Source organism: Bos grunniens, chromosome 22, assembly GCF_055505025.1.
Source record: "Bos grunniens cultivar Pamir isolate PY7600 chromosome 22, Bosgru_T2T1.0, whole genome shotgun sequence".
Taxonomy (NCBI): domain Eukaryota; kingdom Metazoa; phylum Chordata; class Mammalia; order Artiodactyla; family Bovidae; genus Bos; species Bos grunniens.
In genome coordinates this window covers 7,896,503-7,917,674 of record NC_141186.1, presented here as the reverse complement: position 1 = coordinate 7,917,674, position 21,172 = coordinate 7,896,503, and the positions used below count along the sequence as shown (strand labels likewise).

Here is a 21,172-nt window from a genome sequence, read left to right as displayed (position 1 = left end):
CCAGAGGATCTTTCCAACCCAAGAATCAAACCTGGGTCTCCTACATTGCAGGCAGATTCTTCACTGACTGACCTAGGAGCGAAGGACCCGTTATTTGTCTACGGGAGGCTCCATACTTGATTTAGAAGCCAACCTGGATTCCGAGTGGTAGCCCAAAGGGGGGACTAATTAGTGTTAGACTATATTCTTCACAGGTAGCTCTCTACACGTGTGGTGAGCCATGACCTGGTCTCTTTAGTAGAAGTGGGGCTTTCCTGGTGCGGGAGACCTGGTTTCAATCCCTAGGTCGGGAAGATCCCATGGAGAAGGCCATGGCAACCCACTCCAGTGTTCTTGCCTGGAGAATCCCATGGACAGAGGAGCCTGGTGGGCTACAGCCCATGGGGTTGCAAAGAGTCAGACATGACTGAGCAATTAACACTTTCACTTTAGTGGAAGTACTCAAGTATTTCTGCAATGCGTTTACACAGCTGCGGTCAGCTAAAATAGTGAGACCAAATAATGTACAAGGTAGTGATATTTACATGAAATAGCATTTTTTTCCTTGGCACACTGTGTGGCATGCAGGATATTAGTTCCCCAACCAGGGAACTGCATTGGGTGCACAGAGTCTTAACCACTGGACTGCCAGGGAAGTCCTGAAATAGTATTTTTTTAATATCTGAATTGAAAAGCTTTTTATGTGCCTTCCAAAAAGTTGTAGCTTGGAAAAATCAAAGAAAACTGAAGAGATAATTAAAAAAAAAAACCCACAGGAAAAAAATGCTTACAATTTTTTTTTTTGAAACAAAGACTCTCCTTTGCCCAGAAGAAATGACAATTTTTAGAATTTAATATTGTCCTCAACATCACTAAGTAAACACAATGAACAAAGCTCTATAGATTATCAGTTCGAAGGGGAAATACATGTCAGCATGTTTGGGAGGGGCTCTATTGTAATCATTAAGTCTGGAAGGAGTTTTAAACAATTCCTGACTCAGGGAACAGAGTTCAAGCCAAGAACAAGAGTTTATCTTTCCAGGGAGCCTGGGAAAGCCTGAGGCCCCTGCCCGCTGCCAAGCTCAGAGCACAGCAACCTGTGTGGAGGCCGAGTGTGGTCAACCTTGAGCTCAGCCCTGCCTCCTGCAGCGGCGTCCGCTTCACTGGGTTAGATGGCTCCAGGACAGGCATCACTCACTCGATGGACACGAGTCTGAGCAAACTCCGGGAGGTGGTGGACAGGGAAGCCTGGCATGCTGCAGCCCATGGGGTCGCAAAGAGTCAGACACGACTGAGCGACTGAACACCCACAAAGAGACAGGCAAGCAGCAAGTGACCAGAGAAGGAGGTGACGGGCCTCCACATCTGGCCATTAGTTCTTGGTAACACTATCTTCCTGTTAAACATATTTCCTTATCCATTAAAAAAGATACAAAATATATAATAAAAACATGTGAACACGCTACATGAGCAACTGATTTAAAACACAATTCCACTACACTGAGTTGACTAAACTAGAAATCAGTAAGGTTTTACTAACAATAGGCAGATAATAAAACTTCAGCATCTCCAGACCCTTAAAATAGTACTCTAGACAGTCACTATGTGTAGTACTGTTTATTACTGCCCTGTTTCTTTTTGGTTAGAAATGCGTATTTAATATTACAGTTGTTTTAAGAAAAATTTTCCCATTTGATCTGGTTTACCATTCTTTTTTTTTATTAATAGCTTATTAATAGCTTCTTTATTAGTTTAACTGGCAGATATAATCAAAGGACTCAGAAGAAAAGTGACATTATATTACTAACCGTTTGCCAGGTTAAATCTTTAACCCAGGGAGCTTTGCATATCTTTTTACATTCCATATTTGGTTAATTTGACACAAATTAGAACTCCCAATTCTAGAAAGGCTCAACTGTATTCAAATTAAGCAGGAAAATATCTAACTGCTATTGCCTAAGAATTCACAAGCACCGTGCTCTCAAGTGGGGGAATAAGCAGTACTGAATAGTGCTGCTGTTTAGTCCCTTAGTCGCTAAGTCACGTCCAACTCTTTCATGACCCCATGGTCTACAGCCCACCGGGCTCCTCTGTCCATGGGATTTTCCAAGCACGAATACTGGAGTGGGGTGCCATTTCCTTCTCCAGGTGGTTTACCACTCTTAAATGAAGACATTTACATATTTCCAGGTAAATACACCACGATCCTGGAATTATAAAGATTATTTCCCTTCCTTACTTTGTAAACAATAAAACCAAGGCACTGAGAGAGTACATGCCTTAGGTGGCTGAGCTGGAGGGACATCTCCGTCTCCAGCCTCCCTCCTGGGCTCATGCCTCTGCCATTTCTCCATTCCTAGTGCTGAATTAGAATTCTCAGCAGAGTTCTCAGGTCAATAAATACTTGTCAAGAGTCTCCGAAGACTAAAGCACTGAACCAAGTTTTAACGATACAGGTGTGAGGCTTTGGAAAGCGGAGTGGTAAAGCTCAGACTGTAAACACGAATAAGGGGTGAAGTAAAATTCTGTCACTGATAAAGCAAAGAGTAAAGCACAAGCAGAATTTTGGTCTGAAGTATGCAAATACCCCCCAGGTGTTTTTCTTCTCTATCACACCTTGGCGGCGTAATATTAAATCTAAACACGGTAAATTAAAGGGCAGGAAAGAGTGAGCAGCTGACTCATCTTTAAAAAAAATCTTTAGTCTAAAGCAGGCTAACTTACCTCTACATCTGTTTGAAAGTTGAAAAGGTCTATTCTTTGCCAGTTGCTTCCATCCAGGGCTAAGATGTTCCAGGCCTGGGAGGTTAGGAGGGATTAGGGTGAAAAAGATAAATGTATTGAGATTGTTAAAGTCTTGATTCAACTTTTCTATTTCCAAAATTTATTCTTGATAGATATGAAGTCAATAATAAAATGTGAAATTATGATAATACCGTTATGTTAAATATAAAAGATGATATTTTAACGTTTAACTGTTTACTTGAGTGAAAACTTATCCTCATTCTAACAAAACTTGATTATTTCTTTTTAAAAACTTATTCCTTTTTCTATTTCTTTTAATTGGAGGCTAATTACTTTACATGATTATTTCTTGATTACAAATCTGGTTAATACCCTACCTTGGAAATCTGTGCACATCGGCACAAGGTTACTATATCCAAGAAGGAAAATATTCTAGGAAGAAAGGGGAAAAAGCACAAAAGTGAGATGGTATTAACATTTTAGAATATCTATAGTTGAAAGATAAAATCTAGTCTGCCATCTGCATATTAATAACTTTTTCAAGATTTCTCAATTCATAATATACAAGAGCACTATAATTTTACCTCGCTATTGTGAAATATTAAATGTTTGCACATTCCAAAGTTGTTATAGAAACATTACACCAATTTCCTTAAACCAGAACTCATTAAACTTTTATTTCTCTTGTTCTAAATCACAGACATGGGACAGTAGATCATACCTTGTTCTATTCAAAGACCAATCTCACCTGCCAGACACTGAGCCTAGTGAGAGCACGCCCCTAACACAAGTGCAAACTCCCCTTTTGGTAGGAGACGCACCAAACAGGCTCAGGTGCCTGAGGCTCAAACAGTATGGCCAAGAAAAGCTCCACGATAAAACCCACTTGCTTTTTATGTATTTGTTCACAGGGCAGAAAGATGGAGCTCGTTACCTGGAAAGGTCTATAAATGACCAGTTTTTCCTGAGCAAAAGCCAAGAAGCTACAGAAGACAGGAAAGGCAGGGAAAATGAAAAGAAGAGAGAAGTAACCTAAAACCTAGTGGACACTGTCAGCGTGGCAGGGTTGGAGAGAGCGCCTGACACTATGGCGCTGCTAAGGACAGCGCAGGATAATAGCTGCATGTGCCTCAGCGCTCAGCAGCAACAGCTGAAGACAAAGAGCAGCTTTCCTGGGAGAGGAAGAGTGAATGGCGACGCAGTCAGGTTCAACAGGGTCTCGATCCCCACAGCATCAGAAGTTAACTAGGACAGTCTGTGCCTGTGTGTGTGGAACGGGGAGGAAAGAGAGATGGCAAACAGCCACCTGTAAAGTTCTTCAAAATTCTTCAAAGGTAACAATCAGCGGTGAGTTGAAAATCCACAGGCTTGGGGAAGACAGTAGACCCACAAACCACCAGAGCACTGCGCCTACAATAAAGCACCCACAAGCAGCACCACAGGGCTTGTGACGGTGCAGATACTGTTCTACTATGCAGATTCCTATCATTTTCTAGTGAAAAGCAAAGGAGAGAAGCAGAAGGGCTGCGTTAATCTTAAAAGACTCCATGGAACTTTGTACACAGGAAAATGCTGGTGGGGAAAACATGTACCAAATATACACACACATATAATAAACATATTTCAGGGTGTCTGTACACCTACAATACATTGCTTCCATGTGATATGTCTTGCCCCACCAACTCAAATGTCTGTGTTCTGTGCCCTATGACCATTCCCCAGTGAGCTGCAACTGATCATGAGCTCACTGAAAGGCCAAGGACCAGACAGAGAGGCATGGGGACGCTACAGAAGGATCGTGTTTCACAGCAGCATCCCTTCTGAACTACAAGCTGAAGGTAGAAAGGGGTTAGCTCACTTTCCCTTGAAAACATTCCTCAGCAACATGCCACCTTGGAGACCACACACTCCACCACCTCTCAGTTATAATAACAACACTGATAACTGTGTGCTTGAAAATTATATGCTAGCCACTGCTTACGTTAGTCATTTAATTGTCACAACACTGCTATGAGGTGCTATTATGCTCTCCACTTTACACATAAGAACACTGAGCACCTCCAAGGCCACACAGATAGAGCAGAGCCAGAATTTGAACCCATGTAGCTGCCGTCTATGGGGTCGCACAGAGTCGGACACGAATGACGCAACTTAGCAGCAGCAGCAGTGCAGCTTGATAGCCCATGGCCGTGACACTACACAAAGCTACAGCTACTGTTCCCGCAGGATTAGGCTGGATGCTCTTCAACTGCTCAGCAGATGAGGCAGCCTGTGCTGAGCAAGCATGCTGTATGGAGACTGCATCTATAAAAGCTAGACTCACACTAACTCACACAAGATGCTCACACGTTCAGACGCAAGTGAGAGCCAACAGCACGAACACAAGTTTACACTGCCCAGGGCTGCAGCTGCTGATGGAGAAGCAGACGGCCTTCACTCTTTACCCTATCCTCCCACACCACCATCACATGTAGCTGCATTTGCACACGCAGGCATGCTACAACTCCCAACTGCCCAGTAGGCCAAATTCCTGAATCACGTTTCAGTGAAGAAAATGAATGCCCTGAATGACAGAGCCTGGAACACTGGCAACAGAAACAGAGTTAGCTCAAGGGGTAAGAGTTATAAAGAAGAGGTTAAATACTCAATTTGCATCAAACTTCAAAACCTAACATTTTCCATTTTTTAAATGAAAACTTGGGCTTGCTTCCATGAAAAGATAGTTCCTATCTACTTAAATACACAAAGTAACTAAGAACAATTTCAAGACTTTTTTTTTTGGAAATTGCTTCCTACCTCAAATGTGATAACCACCCTTTGTTAGGAGAGCCCTGAAAGGACAAGTTGGTTACAAATAAATACACACAGGGGTATACAGGAGTGGGTGTGTTTCTGCTCCACTGGTCTGTCTGCCTCTGTGGGAGTACGACTGTTTTAATTATGAAACTTAAAGATCTTGATGTCCAGTAACTTCAGTCCTTCAACTTTGTTTTTCTTCATCAAGATTATCTTGGTTATTCTTGGCTACTCTCAGTTTTTGAATTTCTGCTTGTGTTTTAGAATCAGCATATCAAATTTCACAAAAAAAATTTATAAAATTTTACTGGGATTATGCTGGATTTATAGACACTCTGGGGTCTATAAAATTTTACAGTGGTTAAGTCTTCCAACCCACAAACATGATATACTGCATTATTTAGGACTTCCTTACTATCTCATAGAAATTTTTGTATTTCTCCACATAGATGCTGTTCAGTTTTAGATCTGCTCTCTCCTCCTGGCTATTTGATGTTGTTACTATTAAAACAGAATTTTTTAAATGTCATTTTCTAATTGTTGCTAGTATATAGTTAATTTTCATATGCTACTTGCATATAGCAATATTTACAAATTCTTTTATATAGTCTAAGGATTTTCTACAAACAAAATCAATACACTTGAGAACAATGAAACTTTTCTTTCTTCCTTTTCAATGATCATACGTTTATCCTTCTTCCTGCCTTACTGAAGTGGCTGTGATTGTCTCCAGTACCAACAATGGTAATGAAAGACATCTTTTCCTCATTCACACCCCGAAAAAGCTGTCATTCTTTAACACTCATTCAGTTCATTTCAGTTGCTCAGTTGTGTCCAACTCTTTGCAACCCCATGAATCACAGCACACCAGGCTTCCCTGTCTACCACCAACTCCTGGAGTTTACTCAAACTCATAATCATTCATTCAGTTCAGTTCAGCTGCTCAGTCATGTTGGACTCTTTGCGACCCCATGAATCGCAGCACACCAGGCCTCCCTGTCCATCACCAACTCCCAGAGTTCACTGAGACTCACGTCCGTCGAGTAAGTGATACCATCCAGCCATCTCATCCTCTGTTGTCCCCTTCTCCTCCTGCCCCCAATCCCTCCCAGCATCAGAGTCTTTTCCAATGAGTCAACTCTTCACATGAGGTGGCAAAAGTACTGGAGTTTCAGCTTCAGCATCATTCCTTCCAAAGAAATCCCAGGCTGATCTCCTTCAGAATGGACTGGTTGGATCTCCTTGCAGTCCAAGGGACTCTCAAGAGTCTTCTCCAACACCACAGTTCAAAAGCATCAATTCTTCGGTGCTCAGCTTTCTTCACAGTCCAACTCTCACATCCATACATGACCACTGGAAAAACCATAGCCTTGACCAGACAAACCTCTGTTGGCAAAGTAATGTCTCTGCTTTTGAATATGCTATCTAGGTTGGTCATAACTTTCCTTCCAAGGAGTAAGCGTCTTTTAATTTCATGGCTGCAGTCACCATCTGCAGTGATTTTGGAGCTCAAAAAAGTACAGTCTGACACTGTTTCCCCATCTATTTCCCATGAAGTGATGGGACCAGATGCCATGATCTTCGTTTTCTAAATGTTGAGCTCTAAGCCAACGTTTTCACTCTCCACTTTCACTTTCACCAAGAGGCTTTTTAGTTCCTCTTCACTTTCTGCCATAAGGGTGGTGTCATCTGCATATCTGAGGTTATTGATATTTCTCCCAGCAATATTGATTCCAGCTTGTGCTTCTTCCAGCCCAGGGTTTCTCATGATGTACTCTGCATAGAAGTTAAATAAGCAGGGTGACAGTATACAGCTTTGACGGACTCCTTTTCCTATTTGGAACCAGTCTGTTGTTCCATGTCCAGTTCTAACTGTTACTTCCTGACCTGCATATAGGTTTCTCAAGAGGCAGATCAGGTGGTCTGGTATTCCCATCTCTTTCAGAATTTTCCACAGTTTATTATGATCCACACAGTCAAAGGCTTTGGCATAGTCGATAAAGCAGAAATAGATGTTTTTCTGGAACTCTCTTGCTTTTTCCATGATCCAGAGGATGTTGGCAATTTGATCTCTGGTTCCTCTGCCTTTTCTAAAACCGGCTTGAACATCAGGAAGTTCACGGTTCACATATTGCTGAAGCCTGGCTTGGAGAATTTTGAGCATTACTTTACTAGCATGTGAGATGAGTGCAATTGTGTGGTAGTTTGAGCATTCTTTGGCATTGCCTTTCTTTGGGATTGGAATGAAAACTGACCTTTCCAGTCCTGTGGCCACTGCTGAGTTTTCCAAATTTGCTGGCATATTGAGTGCAACACTTTCACAGCATCATCTTTCAGGATTTGAAAAAGCTCAACTGGAATTCCATCACCTCCACTAGCTTTGTTTGTAGTGATGCTTTCTAAGGCCTACTTGACTTCACATTCCAGGATGTCTGGCTCTAGGTCAGTGATCACACCATTGTGATTATCTGGGTCGTGAAGATCTTTTTGTACAGTTCTTCTGTGTATTCTTGCCACCTCTTCTTAATATCTTCTGCTTCTGTTAGGTCCATACCATTTCTGTCCTTTATTGTGCCCATCTTTGCATGAAATGTTCCCTTGGTATCTCTAATTTTCTTGAAGAGATCTCTAGTCTTTCCCATTCTGTTGTTTTCCTCTATTTCTTTGCATTGATGGCTGAGGAAGGCTTTCTTATCTCTTCTTGCTATTCTTTGGAACTCTGCATTCAGATGCTTATATTTTTCCTTTTCTCCTTTGCTTTTCGCTTCTCTTCTTTTCACAGCTATTTGTAAGGCCTCCTCAGATAGCCATTTTGCTTTTCTGCATTTCTTTTCCATGGGGGATGGTCTTGATCCCTGTCTCCTGTACAATGTCACGAACCTCATTCCATAATTCATTAGGCACTCTATCAGATCTAGGCCCTTAAATCTATTTCTCACTTCCACTGTATAATCATAAGGGATTCGATTTAGGTCATACCTGAATGGTCTAGTGATTTTCCCTACTTTCTTCAATTTAAGTCTGAATTTGGTAATAAGGAGTTCATGATCTATAGATGGTATTTAAAAACCTGTTAATTGTCCTATTAATGGCCTTTAAAATAAAATCTTTTTTTTTTTTCCTGGCCCAGGATCACATACTGCATTTATCTGTCATGTCTCTTCAGTCGCTTCTAATCTGGAACACTTTCTCAGTTTTTATCTCTCATGACTTTGCTATTTTTGAAGCATAACGGTCTCCGTAGAATGTCCTGCTGTGTATCTAATGTTTCCTCACGGTCACACTCAAGTTACACACTGCTGTTAGGAACACCACAGCAGTGATTCTGCGCTCTTGTGAACCACATCAGGAGGCATCTGGTGTCCATTTGTCCTGTTACTGGTGATGCCTACCTCGAGCATTTGGTCATGATTTCTGCCAGAGTGCCCTATTATAAAGTTACCATTTTCCCCCTTGTAATTAATATGTATCTTGTGGGAGATTATTTGAAATTATGAAAATACTTTGTTTCCCAAATGTCATACCTTCACATATTTCATTATTTTGAAAACTGGTAAATTAAGGGAAAGAATGTCAAGCGATTATCCTGCCTTTCCTATATAAACTACAGCACTGTGTAATCAAATAGAATTGAAGGTAAGTAACACTTTATAAAAGCATTCCAATTAATAAATGAAGAAAAAGTATCAGAGTATCATCATTTTGTAACCCCAATAAGTTCATAATCTAGGCAATAAGCATGCACAAATATAAGCAACTGACAAAAAAAGAAAACCCAAAATTACGTGATTTCTAATAAAAGAACACACCACCACATAGTCTCACATTCACCACACAGTCAAAGGGACTGAACCGGAATCTGAAAAAACCTCTGATCCTGCTGTCAATTTCCAAGAAATAAAAATGAAGGAAACATGCTGAAATTGCACCATGAGGAGGCAATTAGCGAAACCCAGATGGTGCAAACTGCTGCATGTCAAAGAACCCAAGTTACTCAACAGGTAAGATGTATGGAACAGCAAAGAGATGGACAAGAAACCTGTTGATTATCAGACACTTGAAGATTTATTAAATGGGCAAGACTAGCTTTTTCCCAACCCCAGCTCAGTCTGATGGCTTCCACAAAGAAGGGTGACAAGAAAAAACAGGGCCATTGATGGTCCGCCATCAATGAGGTGGTGGCCAGAGGATACACTATCAATATTCCCAAGTGCATCTATGGAATGGGTCTTAAGAAGCATGACCCTCGATCACTCAAAGAAACTCAGGAATTTGCCACGAAGGAGATGGGAACTCCACACGTGCATGTTGACACCAGGTTCAATAAAGCTCTCTGGGCCAAAGCAAATAAGGAATGTCCCACACTGCATGCATTCAACAAACAGGCTCTATACACTGGTTACTGTGTTATCTGTCACCACTTTTTAAAGTTTAGAGACAGCTACTGTGGATGAGAACTAACTGCCAATTGTCAAATGAAGCTACAGAACCACCAAAGAAAATCAAACAAATGGGCAAGACTAAACCATGAGGACAGGGAGGCACACACGGGCGACAAATCCACAGAGCAATGAAACAGAGTGACAGCTGTGAAAGTCAAGGAAGGGCTACTCCTGGAGAGGGACGCAGTCGTGATTTGGATGGGAAATGTACGTGCTTCTCTGGTGACTGAAGAAGTTCTATTTATTGACCGAGGTAATAGCTACTATGGCCTTTGTCTAATAATTGTGTTCTGTATGGTTCTCTAACTATATATTATACTTTACAATAAAATATGTCTTAAGAAAAAATGATACATGAGTCAAAGAAGCAATAATAGATATTGAAAAATATTTGAAACTGAATAGTAAACAAACAAACAAAAAACACTAAACTTCAAAACTTATGTAATTCAACAAAAATAGAGCTTTGAGACTATTGCCCAAAGAACTTACCTATTATTAGATAAATGAGCTGAAAATTAATGACCTAAATGTCCAAATTATGGAAGCTAAAGAAAACACAATTAGCCCAAAGAAAGGAAAAAAAGGGGGGAGGGGGATTTAAAAAGCTAGAAGGGAAATTTGTTTTAAAAAAAGAAAACAAAGAAAAAATAGAAAAAAGTACACCAATGTCACCAAAAAGATAAAACAAGTGTTGGTGAGGATGTGGGGAAAAGGGAACCTTTGTACACTGTTGGCAGGAAAGTAATTTAGTTCAGCCACCTCAGAAAACAATATGAAAGGTTCCTGGAAACATTTTAAATAGCATTACCATATGGTCCAGCAATTCCATTTCTGAATATATGAAATGAAAACAGGATACTGAAGAGATGTATGCACTCCCATGATTACTGCAGCATCATTTACTACAGCCGAGACATGGGAACATCCTAAGTGCCTGTCAGCGGATTCACAGCTAAAGACGTGGCCTGCTGATACAGCAGAACGTTGCTCAGCCATGAGAAAGAAGAAAGTCTTGCCATTTGTGACAACACAGTCTCTGAGGACACTTCGAAGTTAAGTCAGAGACAGGCAAACACTGTGCAGTGTCACTTACATGTGGGCCCAAAGGAAAGCCAGGCTCAGAAAAGACTCGGCTACAGAGTCTGGGGCTGGGGGAACAGGAGAGATCTCGTTTTAAGGGTACAAATTTGCAACTAGTATATAAATAAGTCCTAGAGATCTAATTAACATGGCTTAAATGGCCTTTTCATTGTCTCCAACTGTTGCTGAGAGGCAATAGCACCCACTCCAGTACTCTTGCCTGGAAAATCCCATGGACGGAGGAGCCTGGTGGGCTGCAGTCCATGGGGTCACTAAGAGTCGGACATGACTGAGAGACTTCACTTTCACTTTTCACTTTCATGCATTGGAGGAGGAAATGGCAACCCACTCCAGTCCTGCCTGGAGAATCCCAGGGCGGGCGGGGCCTGGTGGGCTGCCGTCTATGGGGTCGCACAGAGACGGACACAACTGAAGCGACTTAGCAGCAGCAACAGCAGCAGCAGCAGCAAAGGTGCTAGCTAACACTACAATGGCAATTACATTACAATATATGAACGGACCCGATCAACATGTTGTACAACTTAAATTTATACAGTTATATGTTGAACATATATATCTTTCAACTGTGACAACCTCTGGAAACACTGGCTTTATCAAGAGCTGTAAAAATGTCCTCATTTAATCCAGTAATTCCATTTCAGGAAGTTATCATAAAGAAATAATTCAACAAAAGAAACATTTTTAAGTGGTTATTTCAGCTTTATCTACAATTTTAAAAAGCAACAAAAAGGTTAAGTAAATCATTAGTTATCAACTTCATGGAATATTAAGCAGCCACTGAAGTGGTGATTATGAAAAGTATTTGGTAAAAGGGGAGCGTAATCATTAAATGTTAGGTAAGGAAAAGCTCCGGAGAAGGCAATGGCACCACACTCCAGTACTCCTGCTTGGAAAATCCCATGAATGGAGGAGCCTGGAAGGCTGCAGCCCATGGGGTCGCTAAGGTTTGGACACAACTGAGCGACTTCACTTTCACTTTTCACTTTCATGCATTGGAGAAGGAAATGGCAACCCACTCCAGGGTTCTTGCCTAGAGAATCCCAGGGACGGGGGAGCCTGGCGGGCTGCCATCTATGGGGTCACACAGAGTCGGACATGACTGAAGCGACTTAGCAGCAGCAGCAGCAGGGAAAAGCTCAGAAGAAAAGGCTAAGTTCCATGCACTTTCAAATAAGCATAAATACATACATACATGGGCCATGAGGAAACTACAAGGTTTCCCAAATATTGTATGGTTTTTGGAAGCTTTTTTTCTCTGCCCTGAACGTTCTCACACACAGACATACATAGGCCTACACAATACATTTTTGTAAGTACACATTCACAGATAATCTACATATATCTAAGACAAGCCCACCCACTACACATACATACATATATGCTAATTGGCATAGAAACAGATACACAGATCAATGAAACAACAAAGAGTCCAGGAACAAACGCATACATACATGGTCAGTTAATTTATGATAAAGGACCCAAGATATACAACGGGGAAAGAGCAGCCTCTTCAATAAATGGTGCTTGGAAAACTGGACAGCCACATGCAAAAGAATGAAACTGGACCACTGTCTTATAACCACAAAAACTAAAATGGGTCAAAGACTGAAACATTAGACCTAAAACCATAAAACTCCCAGAAGAAAACATAGGCAGTAAGCTTCTTGACTGAGGTCTTAGAAATGATTTTTTGGATTTGACACCCAAAGCAAAGACAACCAAAGCTAAAAGAAATAAAAGAACTACATCAGACTAGAAAGCTTCTGCACAACAAAGGAAACCATCAACAAAATGAAAAGGCAACCTACCGACTAGGAGAAAATATTTGCAAACCATATACAATATACAAAGAACTCCTACAACCCAACAGCAAGAAAGCAAAGAATTAAGTTTAAACATGGGTACAGGATCCAAGTAGAAATTTTTCCGAAGAAGACACACTAACGGCCAAGACGCACTTGGAAAAGGTGCTCCACAAGACTAGTCCTCAGTGTCATGCAAATCAAAATCACAGTGAGGTAACACCTCGCACCTACTGGAAAGGCTGTATCCAAAAGGCAAGACATAAGTATCGGTGAGGAGGCGGAGAAAAAGGAAACCCTGGGCACTGTCATGGGATGTAAACTGGTACAGCCACTGTGGACAACAGTATGGCAGTTCCTCAAAAACATCAAAATACAATCACCATATGACCCAGCAGTGCTACTTGGGGATATTCGTCTGGAGAAAATGAAAGCATAAGACTGGACCAAAGATATACACACCGACCATGTTCACTGCAGCATGACTTACAACAGCTAAGCTACAGAAGCAACTTAAGTGCCTGTCTATCAATGGACGATAAATTAAAAAATGTGGGGACTTCCCTCATGGTCAGTGGCTAAGACTCCATGATCCCAGTGCAGGGGGCCCAGGTTTGATCCCTGGTCAGGGAACTAGACCCCACATGCCATAACAAGAAGAGATTCTGTGTGCGGCAACTAAGACCCAGCACAGCCAAAGAAGTAAAACAAATAAAAAATGTGAGATGCGGCGTTATATATGAAAACTGTTCAGCAATAAAAAAGAATGAAAACTGCCATTTGTGACAACACAGACAGATCTTGAGGGCATTATGCTAAGTGAAATAACTCACACAGAGAAAAACAAATACCTTATGATCTCTCTCACATATGGGATCTTAAAACACACACACACACACACATACCTGATCTCAAAGATACAGAGAACAGATGTGTGGTTGCCAGAGGTGCAGGAGTGAGCCAAACGGGTGAACGGGGTCAAAGGTACAATTTCAGTTACAAGTAAGCATCACGGAGTGTGATACACAGCATGGCAACTACAGGTAATAATACTCTATTCCACATTTAAAAGTTGCTGAGAGTAAATCTTAAAAGTTCTCAGCATAAGAAAAAAGTTTTGTAACTATGTGTGGTGACAGATGTTAACTAGACTTAACGTGGTGATCATTTTGCAGTTATGTGCAAATATCAAATCGTTATATTGTACACCTGTATCAACTATACATATATAAAACCTCAATTTTTTAAAGATTAGATTTACTGTGTCATGCAACATAAAGTCCAGGACAAACACAAGAAATTATAAAGTGTGTAAAGAACCTATACACACACTCAGGAAAGAGTGAACACGGTCCTGAACGGAGAGAAAGCCTTAGGCTGAACTAGGTGAAAGACGGAGTGAACAGAAGACTGGCACCTTCTCTACAAACAACAAACACTGGAGGGGTGGGAAAGCGGAACCCTCCTACGCTGCTGGTGGAGAGGTAAGCCGGTGCAGCTACGGCGGAAAACCATACGGAAGTTCCTCACAAAACTAAAAACAGAACGACCATATGATCCAGCAACCCTACTCCTGGGCGTATATCCAGACAAAACTGTAATTAAAAAAGATACATGTACACCTATGCTCACAGCAGTACTGTGCACGACAACCAAGAAATGAAAACAACTTGAATTATGTCCATTGACAGATGAGTGGATATGGAAGATGTGGTACATATATAGAGAGAAATACTGCTCAGCAATAAAAAAGAATGAAATAACGCCATTCGCCGTAACATGGATGCAAATACAAACTACCAAACTCAGTCAGAAAGAGGAAGACAAATACCGCACGATACCACATACGCAGAATCGAAAATCTGACACAAGTGAACCTATCTATGAGACAGAGACAGAATCGGGGACACAGAGAGCAGGCTTGTTCTCAGGGGAGACGGGCGGGAGCGGTCGGGTTAGCAGTGTGGGGTCAGCACGTGCCAACAGAGACACACAGAACGGATAAACAGCGAGGCCGCGCTGCAGAGCAGAGCCCACGCCGGTCAGCATCCCGTGATGAACCATACTGGGAAAGAGCATGGAAAAGGACGCACACACTCTTTTCTATTCTGGCTGATCGTTCCCCTGGAGGAGGAAATGCCAACCCACTCTGGCATTCTTGCTTGGATAATCTCATGGACAGAGGAGCCTGGCGGGCTATAGTCCATGGTGTTGCAAAGCGTATACAACTGAATATATATATATATATAAACTGAGTCTCTTTGCTGTACAGCAGTAATTAACGCAACATTGTAGTTCAACTACACATCAATAAAAAATAAATTGAGACTGGTACTTCCAAGAAGGCAGAATGACTATGGGAGACTGCGGGGAGCAAGCTCCGCCTCTGGCAAAGGTCATGAGGAAGGAGGCTTGGCATACGCAAAGGCGGGATCAAGCCTCAGGAGTCTCCCTGGAAATTCTCGAGCAATCTACCCCCAAAACCAGAGTCTGCCTACTTTCTGCTTTGTGCTTTCACCTACACCTCTGACTTTACGGGGGGCTGTCCCCCACTACCTCTCTGAAAAAAGAGTTAGCTTACAGCTCCAGTTAATAATTCCTGGGTGTGACAGTGTTTAACCTACAAACTCCTTTGGAAATCCTCTAGCCTGCCTGAATAGGTTTTTCCGGCCACATGTGATTGTTCAGAGCCTCCCAACTGTGAGAGGCAGGAGATGTTCTAAACTGTGTAAACACAGATTCTTTTGAATAGTTAAAAGATTGATTAGAAATTGTATTGGTGAAGGGATTTTCACTTGTTGGGCCAATGTTTGCTGCTAAGTTTCCATATCCCTTACCTGCTGTGTCCCTGGCAGTGTATTGATTAATATAATTGGTGTAAGTAGTAGCTTTAATGTTTGTAACCTGGGACCCTTGAGTTAATTCTTTTTCTTGTTATAGCCCACCACACCTTTGCGCTGTAGGAATGCAACTTTATCTAATGCTTTTGGAGGGTGGCTCCTGACCAATCACCTTTAGAGAAAAATAAGTTTTCTGAAGAAAAGGTCTTAAAATGTTAACAGGCCTCCGGGCCAGAAGATGATGCAAATCACCTAAGCTTTTGCATATGATAAGTTTGCAGGAAGAAAGCCTGGCTTGCTGCCTGACTCTACCCCTTCCCCCATTATCCTCTATGCATAACTTAAGGTATAAAAACTACTTTGGAAAATAAAGTGCGGGCCTTGTTCACCGAAACTTGGTCTCCCCATGTCGTTCTTTCTCTTACCTTCTGGCTGAATTATTCAGCCTCTTTTCTCCACTGAATTTCCTCACTGAGCTATCCTTATTTCAGCCTCTTTTCTCCACTGAATTTCCTCACTGAGCTATCCTTATTTCAGCCTCTTTTCTTCACTGAATTTTACTGAGCCATCCTCATTCTATTACTCTTTATATCCTTAATTAACATTTAATTAAGCAATTGTTTTCTGATCTTCACCTACGCCGTCTCTCCTTCGAATACCCTGGATCAGCCGGGGCTGGTCCCCGGCAGGAGACAACAAATTAAATGACATTTTCAGGGGCTGGAAGTAAATCAGCTATCAGAGTTTACAAGAAAGTTGGAAAAGAGTGAGAGAGGAAATACAGTAAGAAATAGTAAGTGGAAAGTTCTGGGAGAATAAGTCTTAACAATTTACGTGGACTTTACAGTAAAGGCAACAGGGAAAGTTTTAAGCTGGAGAGAAGCAAAATCAGTCAGATAAAAAAGAAATTAAAAAATAGAAAACTGCAATAATCATCATAGTGAATAAAATACTCACTTTAATCATTAAAACCCCCAACTGTCCTCTTACAAAGATTATTGAGATATTACTCGAAAAAACTGAATGAAAACCTGTAGAGGATTCAGTAATATTAAGAACAAGAATGGGGGGCTTCCCTGGTGGTCCAGGGGTTAAGAATCTGCCTTGCAGTGCAGGGGACACCGACTCGATCCCGGGTCCAGGAAGAGCCCACGTGCTTCGGAGCAACTAAGCAAGTGCACCGCAACTCCCGGCCCCACTGGCCACTGCCACCGAAGCCCGTGCACCCAGAGCCTGTGCTCCGCAACGAGAGAAGCCCCGGCAACAAGCCCACGCACCACAACTGGGAAACAGCGTCCCACTCGCCACAACTGAAGAAAGCCCGAGAGCAGCGACAAAGACCCAACGCAGACTATAATAAACAAAACAAGGAAGGGGAAGACAACGCCTACAAACCAATAATCAACAGTAGGCAAAACGGGGTTTTTTTATAGGCAATAGGCAAAAAATACATACATGCACCTCACCCAAGAAGAAACACATGTGAGTGACAAACGTATAAACAGATGCTCAACATCATTGGAATTTAGGGAAATTCAAATCAACAGCACAATGAGATGTCAGTCTATATTTAAGACACGTACAGCATTTAAAATTAGAAAGAACAACTCAACTGAGTCTCTTATCCGTTGTCTGTATGGATGCAAACTGATAAGACCACTTTGGAAAAACAAATATTACTATATGAAGTTAAATATTTGTACAGCCTGAGAGGGTAACAGGCAGAAAGGCTAAGGGGTCTCCAAATGGAGAAAATAGGCTGCAAGTGTCAGGCATTTTTTCTCTCTCTCTTAAGCGGCAGGAGGAAACAAACTACAAGTCTCAGATTTTTTTCTGGGAGTTGGTGATGGACAGGGAGGCCTGGCGTGCTGCGATTCATGGGGTTGCAAAGAGTCGCACACGACTGAGCGACTGAACTGAACTGATGCATAATTAAAAGGAGGTTTCTCTTAAAATTCTGTGTTACCATGAAGACACCTGGTTCCACCTGAACTGAACTTTTCTCAAACCTTGAGCTAACTAATGCGTTTTTCTTACAGAAATGTTCTTAAGTTATGTTAATGAACTATGTATTTACCCTAGTCTTTCTTCAAGTCTGATCCTCTTAAGACTCAGAACCAAAAAGGGCTCAATAAACCAGTATGTTTTACTCAAACATTGTTCTCCTGATCTGTGTTAATGAAACTATGTCCTTACTTGGAAACCTGCCTTTCTTCAAGATTCATGTCAATCGTTTTATGGCCTGGGATGACTCACCTTGTGCAATGTTATCTCAAAATGCACGTTGTGGGTGAGGGGCCTGGTGCCACTCTGAGTTTTGAGACATTTCCTTTCTCTAATTAGCAGCCTGCTGATAGGTATATAACATACTGCTAAAGGCTAGCAGGGGGGTACTCTTTCTGCCCGCTTCTGATGTCTATGTCAGAAGTTTTCTCTATCTCTTTTATACTTTAAAAATACTTCATTACACAAAAGCTCTGAGCGATGAAGCCTCGTCACTGGCCCTGGGTTGAATTCCTCTCCTCTGGAGGCCAAGAATCCTGGCATCTTTCACAGCTCAACAACCTTTCAAGCCTATGACCTCTGGCAACTCAACTCAATATATTTACTGACCATCTGTATTTCCTCCTTTGTTCAGACCCTCTTCAAATTTTTCTAAGAGTTAATCCATCTGTTTCTTAATAATTTTTAATAATTTGTGTGTATGTTGAAGAAGATAGCCTTCTCCTACAATGTGTATTTGAATTATTTCATCTACCACTATGCTGCTTATATTTGGTATGGCATATTTTGCCATATTTTACTATTCAGAGAATCAAATTTGCCAGTCTTTTCTGTTGTAACTACTGAATTCACAGCTTTTAAATTAACAGCTCTCTAACATAACTTTCCAGGGATAACACTCTAGAGTAGAATATACTAGTTTTACCCTTATCTGTGGAGTTCTATTCATGCTTCATGCCACCCCAATGTAGATTTAAAAATCCAAAGCCATCATCAGAGTTTTAATTGTAAGCATAACCCTAACCAGAGGACAATTTGCCTCTGCCATGATTTGGACTTAGATGCTAACCTTAAAATAATACATAACGGTATACAGAGGGAAGGGCCTTTAAGCATCTGCATCTAATTTCAACATATATTAATTCAGTCCTGTATAGCCTCATACAAGGTAAAACAACAATAAACATGAACAAACCAAAAGGAAAAAAAAACCTCTTTAACAAAAAAAAAATCTGCATAGATGTTTAAACCTGTATTTGAAGTTCTATGACTACTTGTTAGTCACTCAGTCATGTCCAACTCTTTGCGACCCCATGGACTGTAGCCCGCGAGGCTCCTCTGTTCATGGAATTCTCCAGGCAGGAATATTGGAGTGGGTTGCCATTCCCTTCTCCAGGGGATCTTCCTGACCCAGGGACTGAACCCAGGTCTCCTGCACTGCAGGTGGATTCTTTACCATCTGAGCCACCAGGGAGGCCCAATTTGCAGTATGTACCCCGAAAAGAGCACCTTACCTGTTTGGTTGCCTTGGAATATATATAAAGGCACCAAAGACAGCAGAAGGTACCAGTCCCTGAAAAAGTCCATGGAGCACTACAACCAGCCAGCAGGCAAGAGCGCCCATTCAATGATGCCCCAAACAGGAATGAGCCCTTTACTGCACTGCTCCCCAGGGTCCCTTGATCACAGATGGGCACTGGGCTGTAACTTAATAATTACAACAAAAACCACAATTATTTTCACTCATGGAATTGGCTTATAAATTTTAGAAAAGGGAAATTTAAAAATTTAAGTGCTAGTTATTTTATAATTTTCCCTAGCAAACTAGTAAAACTGCCAAATTATATGTAATTATGTAGTTGATTCCATTTGCCAAAATTATTAGGCTCAGCTCTCCTGTTTGGGGCAATCAATCCTTCTTCATCAAGCCCACAAACACACTGAGGACTTAATTTTGTCATGGATCCACATACATTTTAAAAGGAAAGAAAATTACATAGATAATGGTGATTTGGTTTTTAAAAATATGTCTAACAAGGTTTCTTTCATTATTGTTCATTACTAACAAGAGCCATGTCTTCTCACAATGTTTAAAATATTTACTGCATGTAGCACTCCCTATTCCTATGAAGCTGTTTACATGCATTTTCATTTCAGCACTAAAATCCGAAAACAACCACGTGTGTGTGTGTGTGTGTGTGTGTGTGTGTGTGAGTCACTTAGTCGTGTCCTACTGTTTATGACCCCATGGACTGTAGCCCACCAGGCTCCTCTGTTCATGGAATTCTCCAGGCAAGAATACTGGAGTGGGTTGCCATGCCCTTCTCCAGGGGAATCTTCCCAGCCCAGGGATCAAACCAGGTCTCCCTGCAGGCAGATTCCTTACTGTCTGAGCTACCCAGGAAGCCCATAAGAGAAGTAAAAACTTAACGTCAAACAAATTAATCTTACAGTTTGAAACCTGAATTGTGGGCCAATACTTGCTCATGCCAGACTGCTTTTCTCAAGAGGAATGGTTCTTTCCAAGAGACTGCCTTCTTAATAACACAAAATAATTATCAGTTGTCATAATTACCACCACTACTCCGCTCAAGCGCCAAAAGTTGTCAGTTTAATGTCAGATGGTAGTGTGCAATTTCTATTGAGATTAAATTAGTGCAAGTTGATGAAATGAAGCAGCAGGCCATATTAACTCGCTTAATAACCAGGTCCTTTACTGAGATCGTTAGCAGTAGCATACGTTAAGATGCATATCAGGATAGCCTGCTTTTATCAACTGTTTGTATGAAAACTAACTCTACTGTCAACAGTATTTATTAAGTACTCAGACACCCAAAATTTATATTATACAATAATAAAACATTTATTTAACATTTATTAAATGCCAGATGCTCAGAGCTACCAACAGCCCCTTAAAGTAAGAACTATTACTATTACAGATATGGGAAATTAGGCCTGGGGAGTGAAGTCACTTTAAGGTCACACAACCAGTAAATGAGGAGAGTAGAAATCTCAAGCAAGTCAAGCTCCAAAAGTAATATATCCAGTAACAATGAAGACAAGTATAAGCAAGGACAACACAACTCAGTAACAGATACAGAGATTATAACAAACTATACATTTTCATTATTATAAGAATTATATAACTGATTCCAGGAACAGCAAAATTACAAGCTGTTTGTTGAATTGTGTGTGTGCGTGAAGGGTAGAGGGAGAACTTTAACATCCTTATTTTATAAGTGAAACCAGGACAGAAAGAGCAAAATTGTCAATGATTGTTAGTAACAAACTAAAAATGGGTAGCAGAAGGAGTCCGTGAATTAATAATATTGAGGGATCTTAAAACTAGAAATAAGATGATTAGATTAAAAAAACAGATTTTTCTGACTGGATTCAAAGTGATATAAAGTGATGAAGAATATTGAGGGATCTTAAAACTAGAAATAAGATGATCAGATTA

The 21,172-nt window shown here is 41.1% G+C and overlaps 1 protein-coding gene and 1 pseudogene across 1 annotated transcript in view; one reads left to right on the top strand and one right to left on the bottom strand.

The window, feature by feature from the left end:
• Positions 1-21,172, bottom strand: part of FBXL2 (F-box and leucine rich repeat protein 2) — a 77,307-nt gene that overhangs the window by 34,855 nt on the left and 21,280 nt on the right. Inside the window, exons 3-4 of the mRNA XM_086365705.1 lie at positions 3,102-3,156; positions 2,704-2,778 (exon numbers count right to left, since the gene is read on the bottom strand). Of these exons, the coding sequence (XP_086221831.1) occupies positions 2,704-2,778; positions 3,102-3,156 (130 nt within the window). The remainder of the gene's footprint in view (positions 1-2,703; positions 2,779-3,101; positions 3,157-21,172) is intronic.
• LOC147347990 (large ribosomal subunit protein eL31 pseudogene) lies at positions 9,579-9,981 on the top strand (annotated as a pseudogene).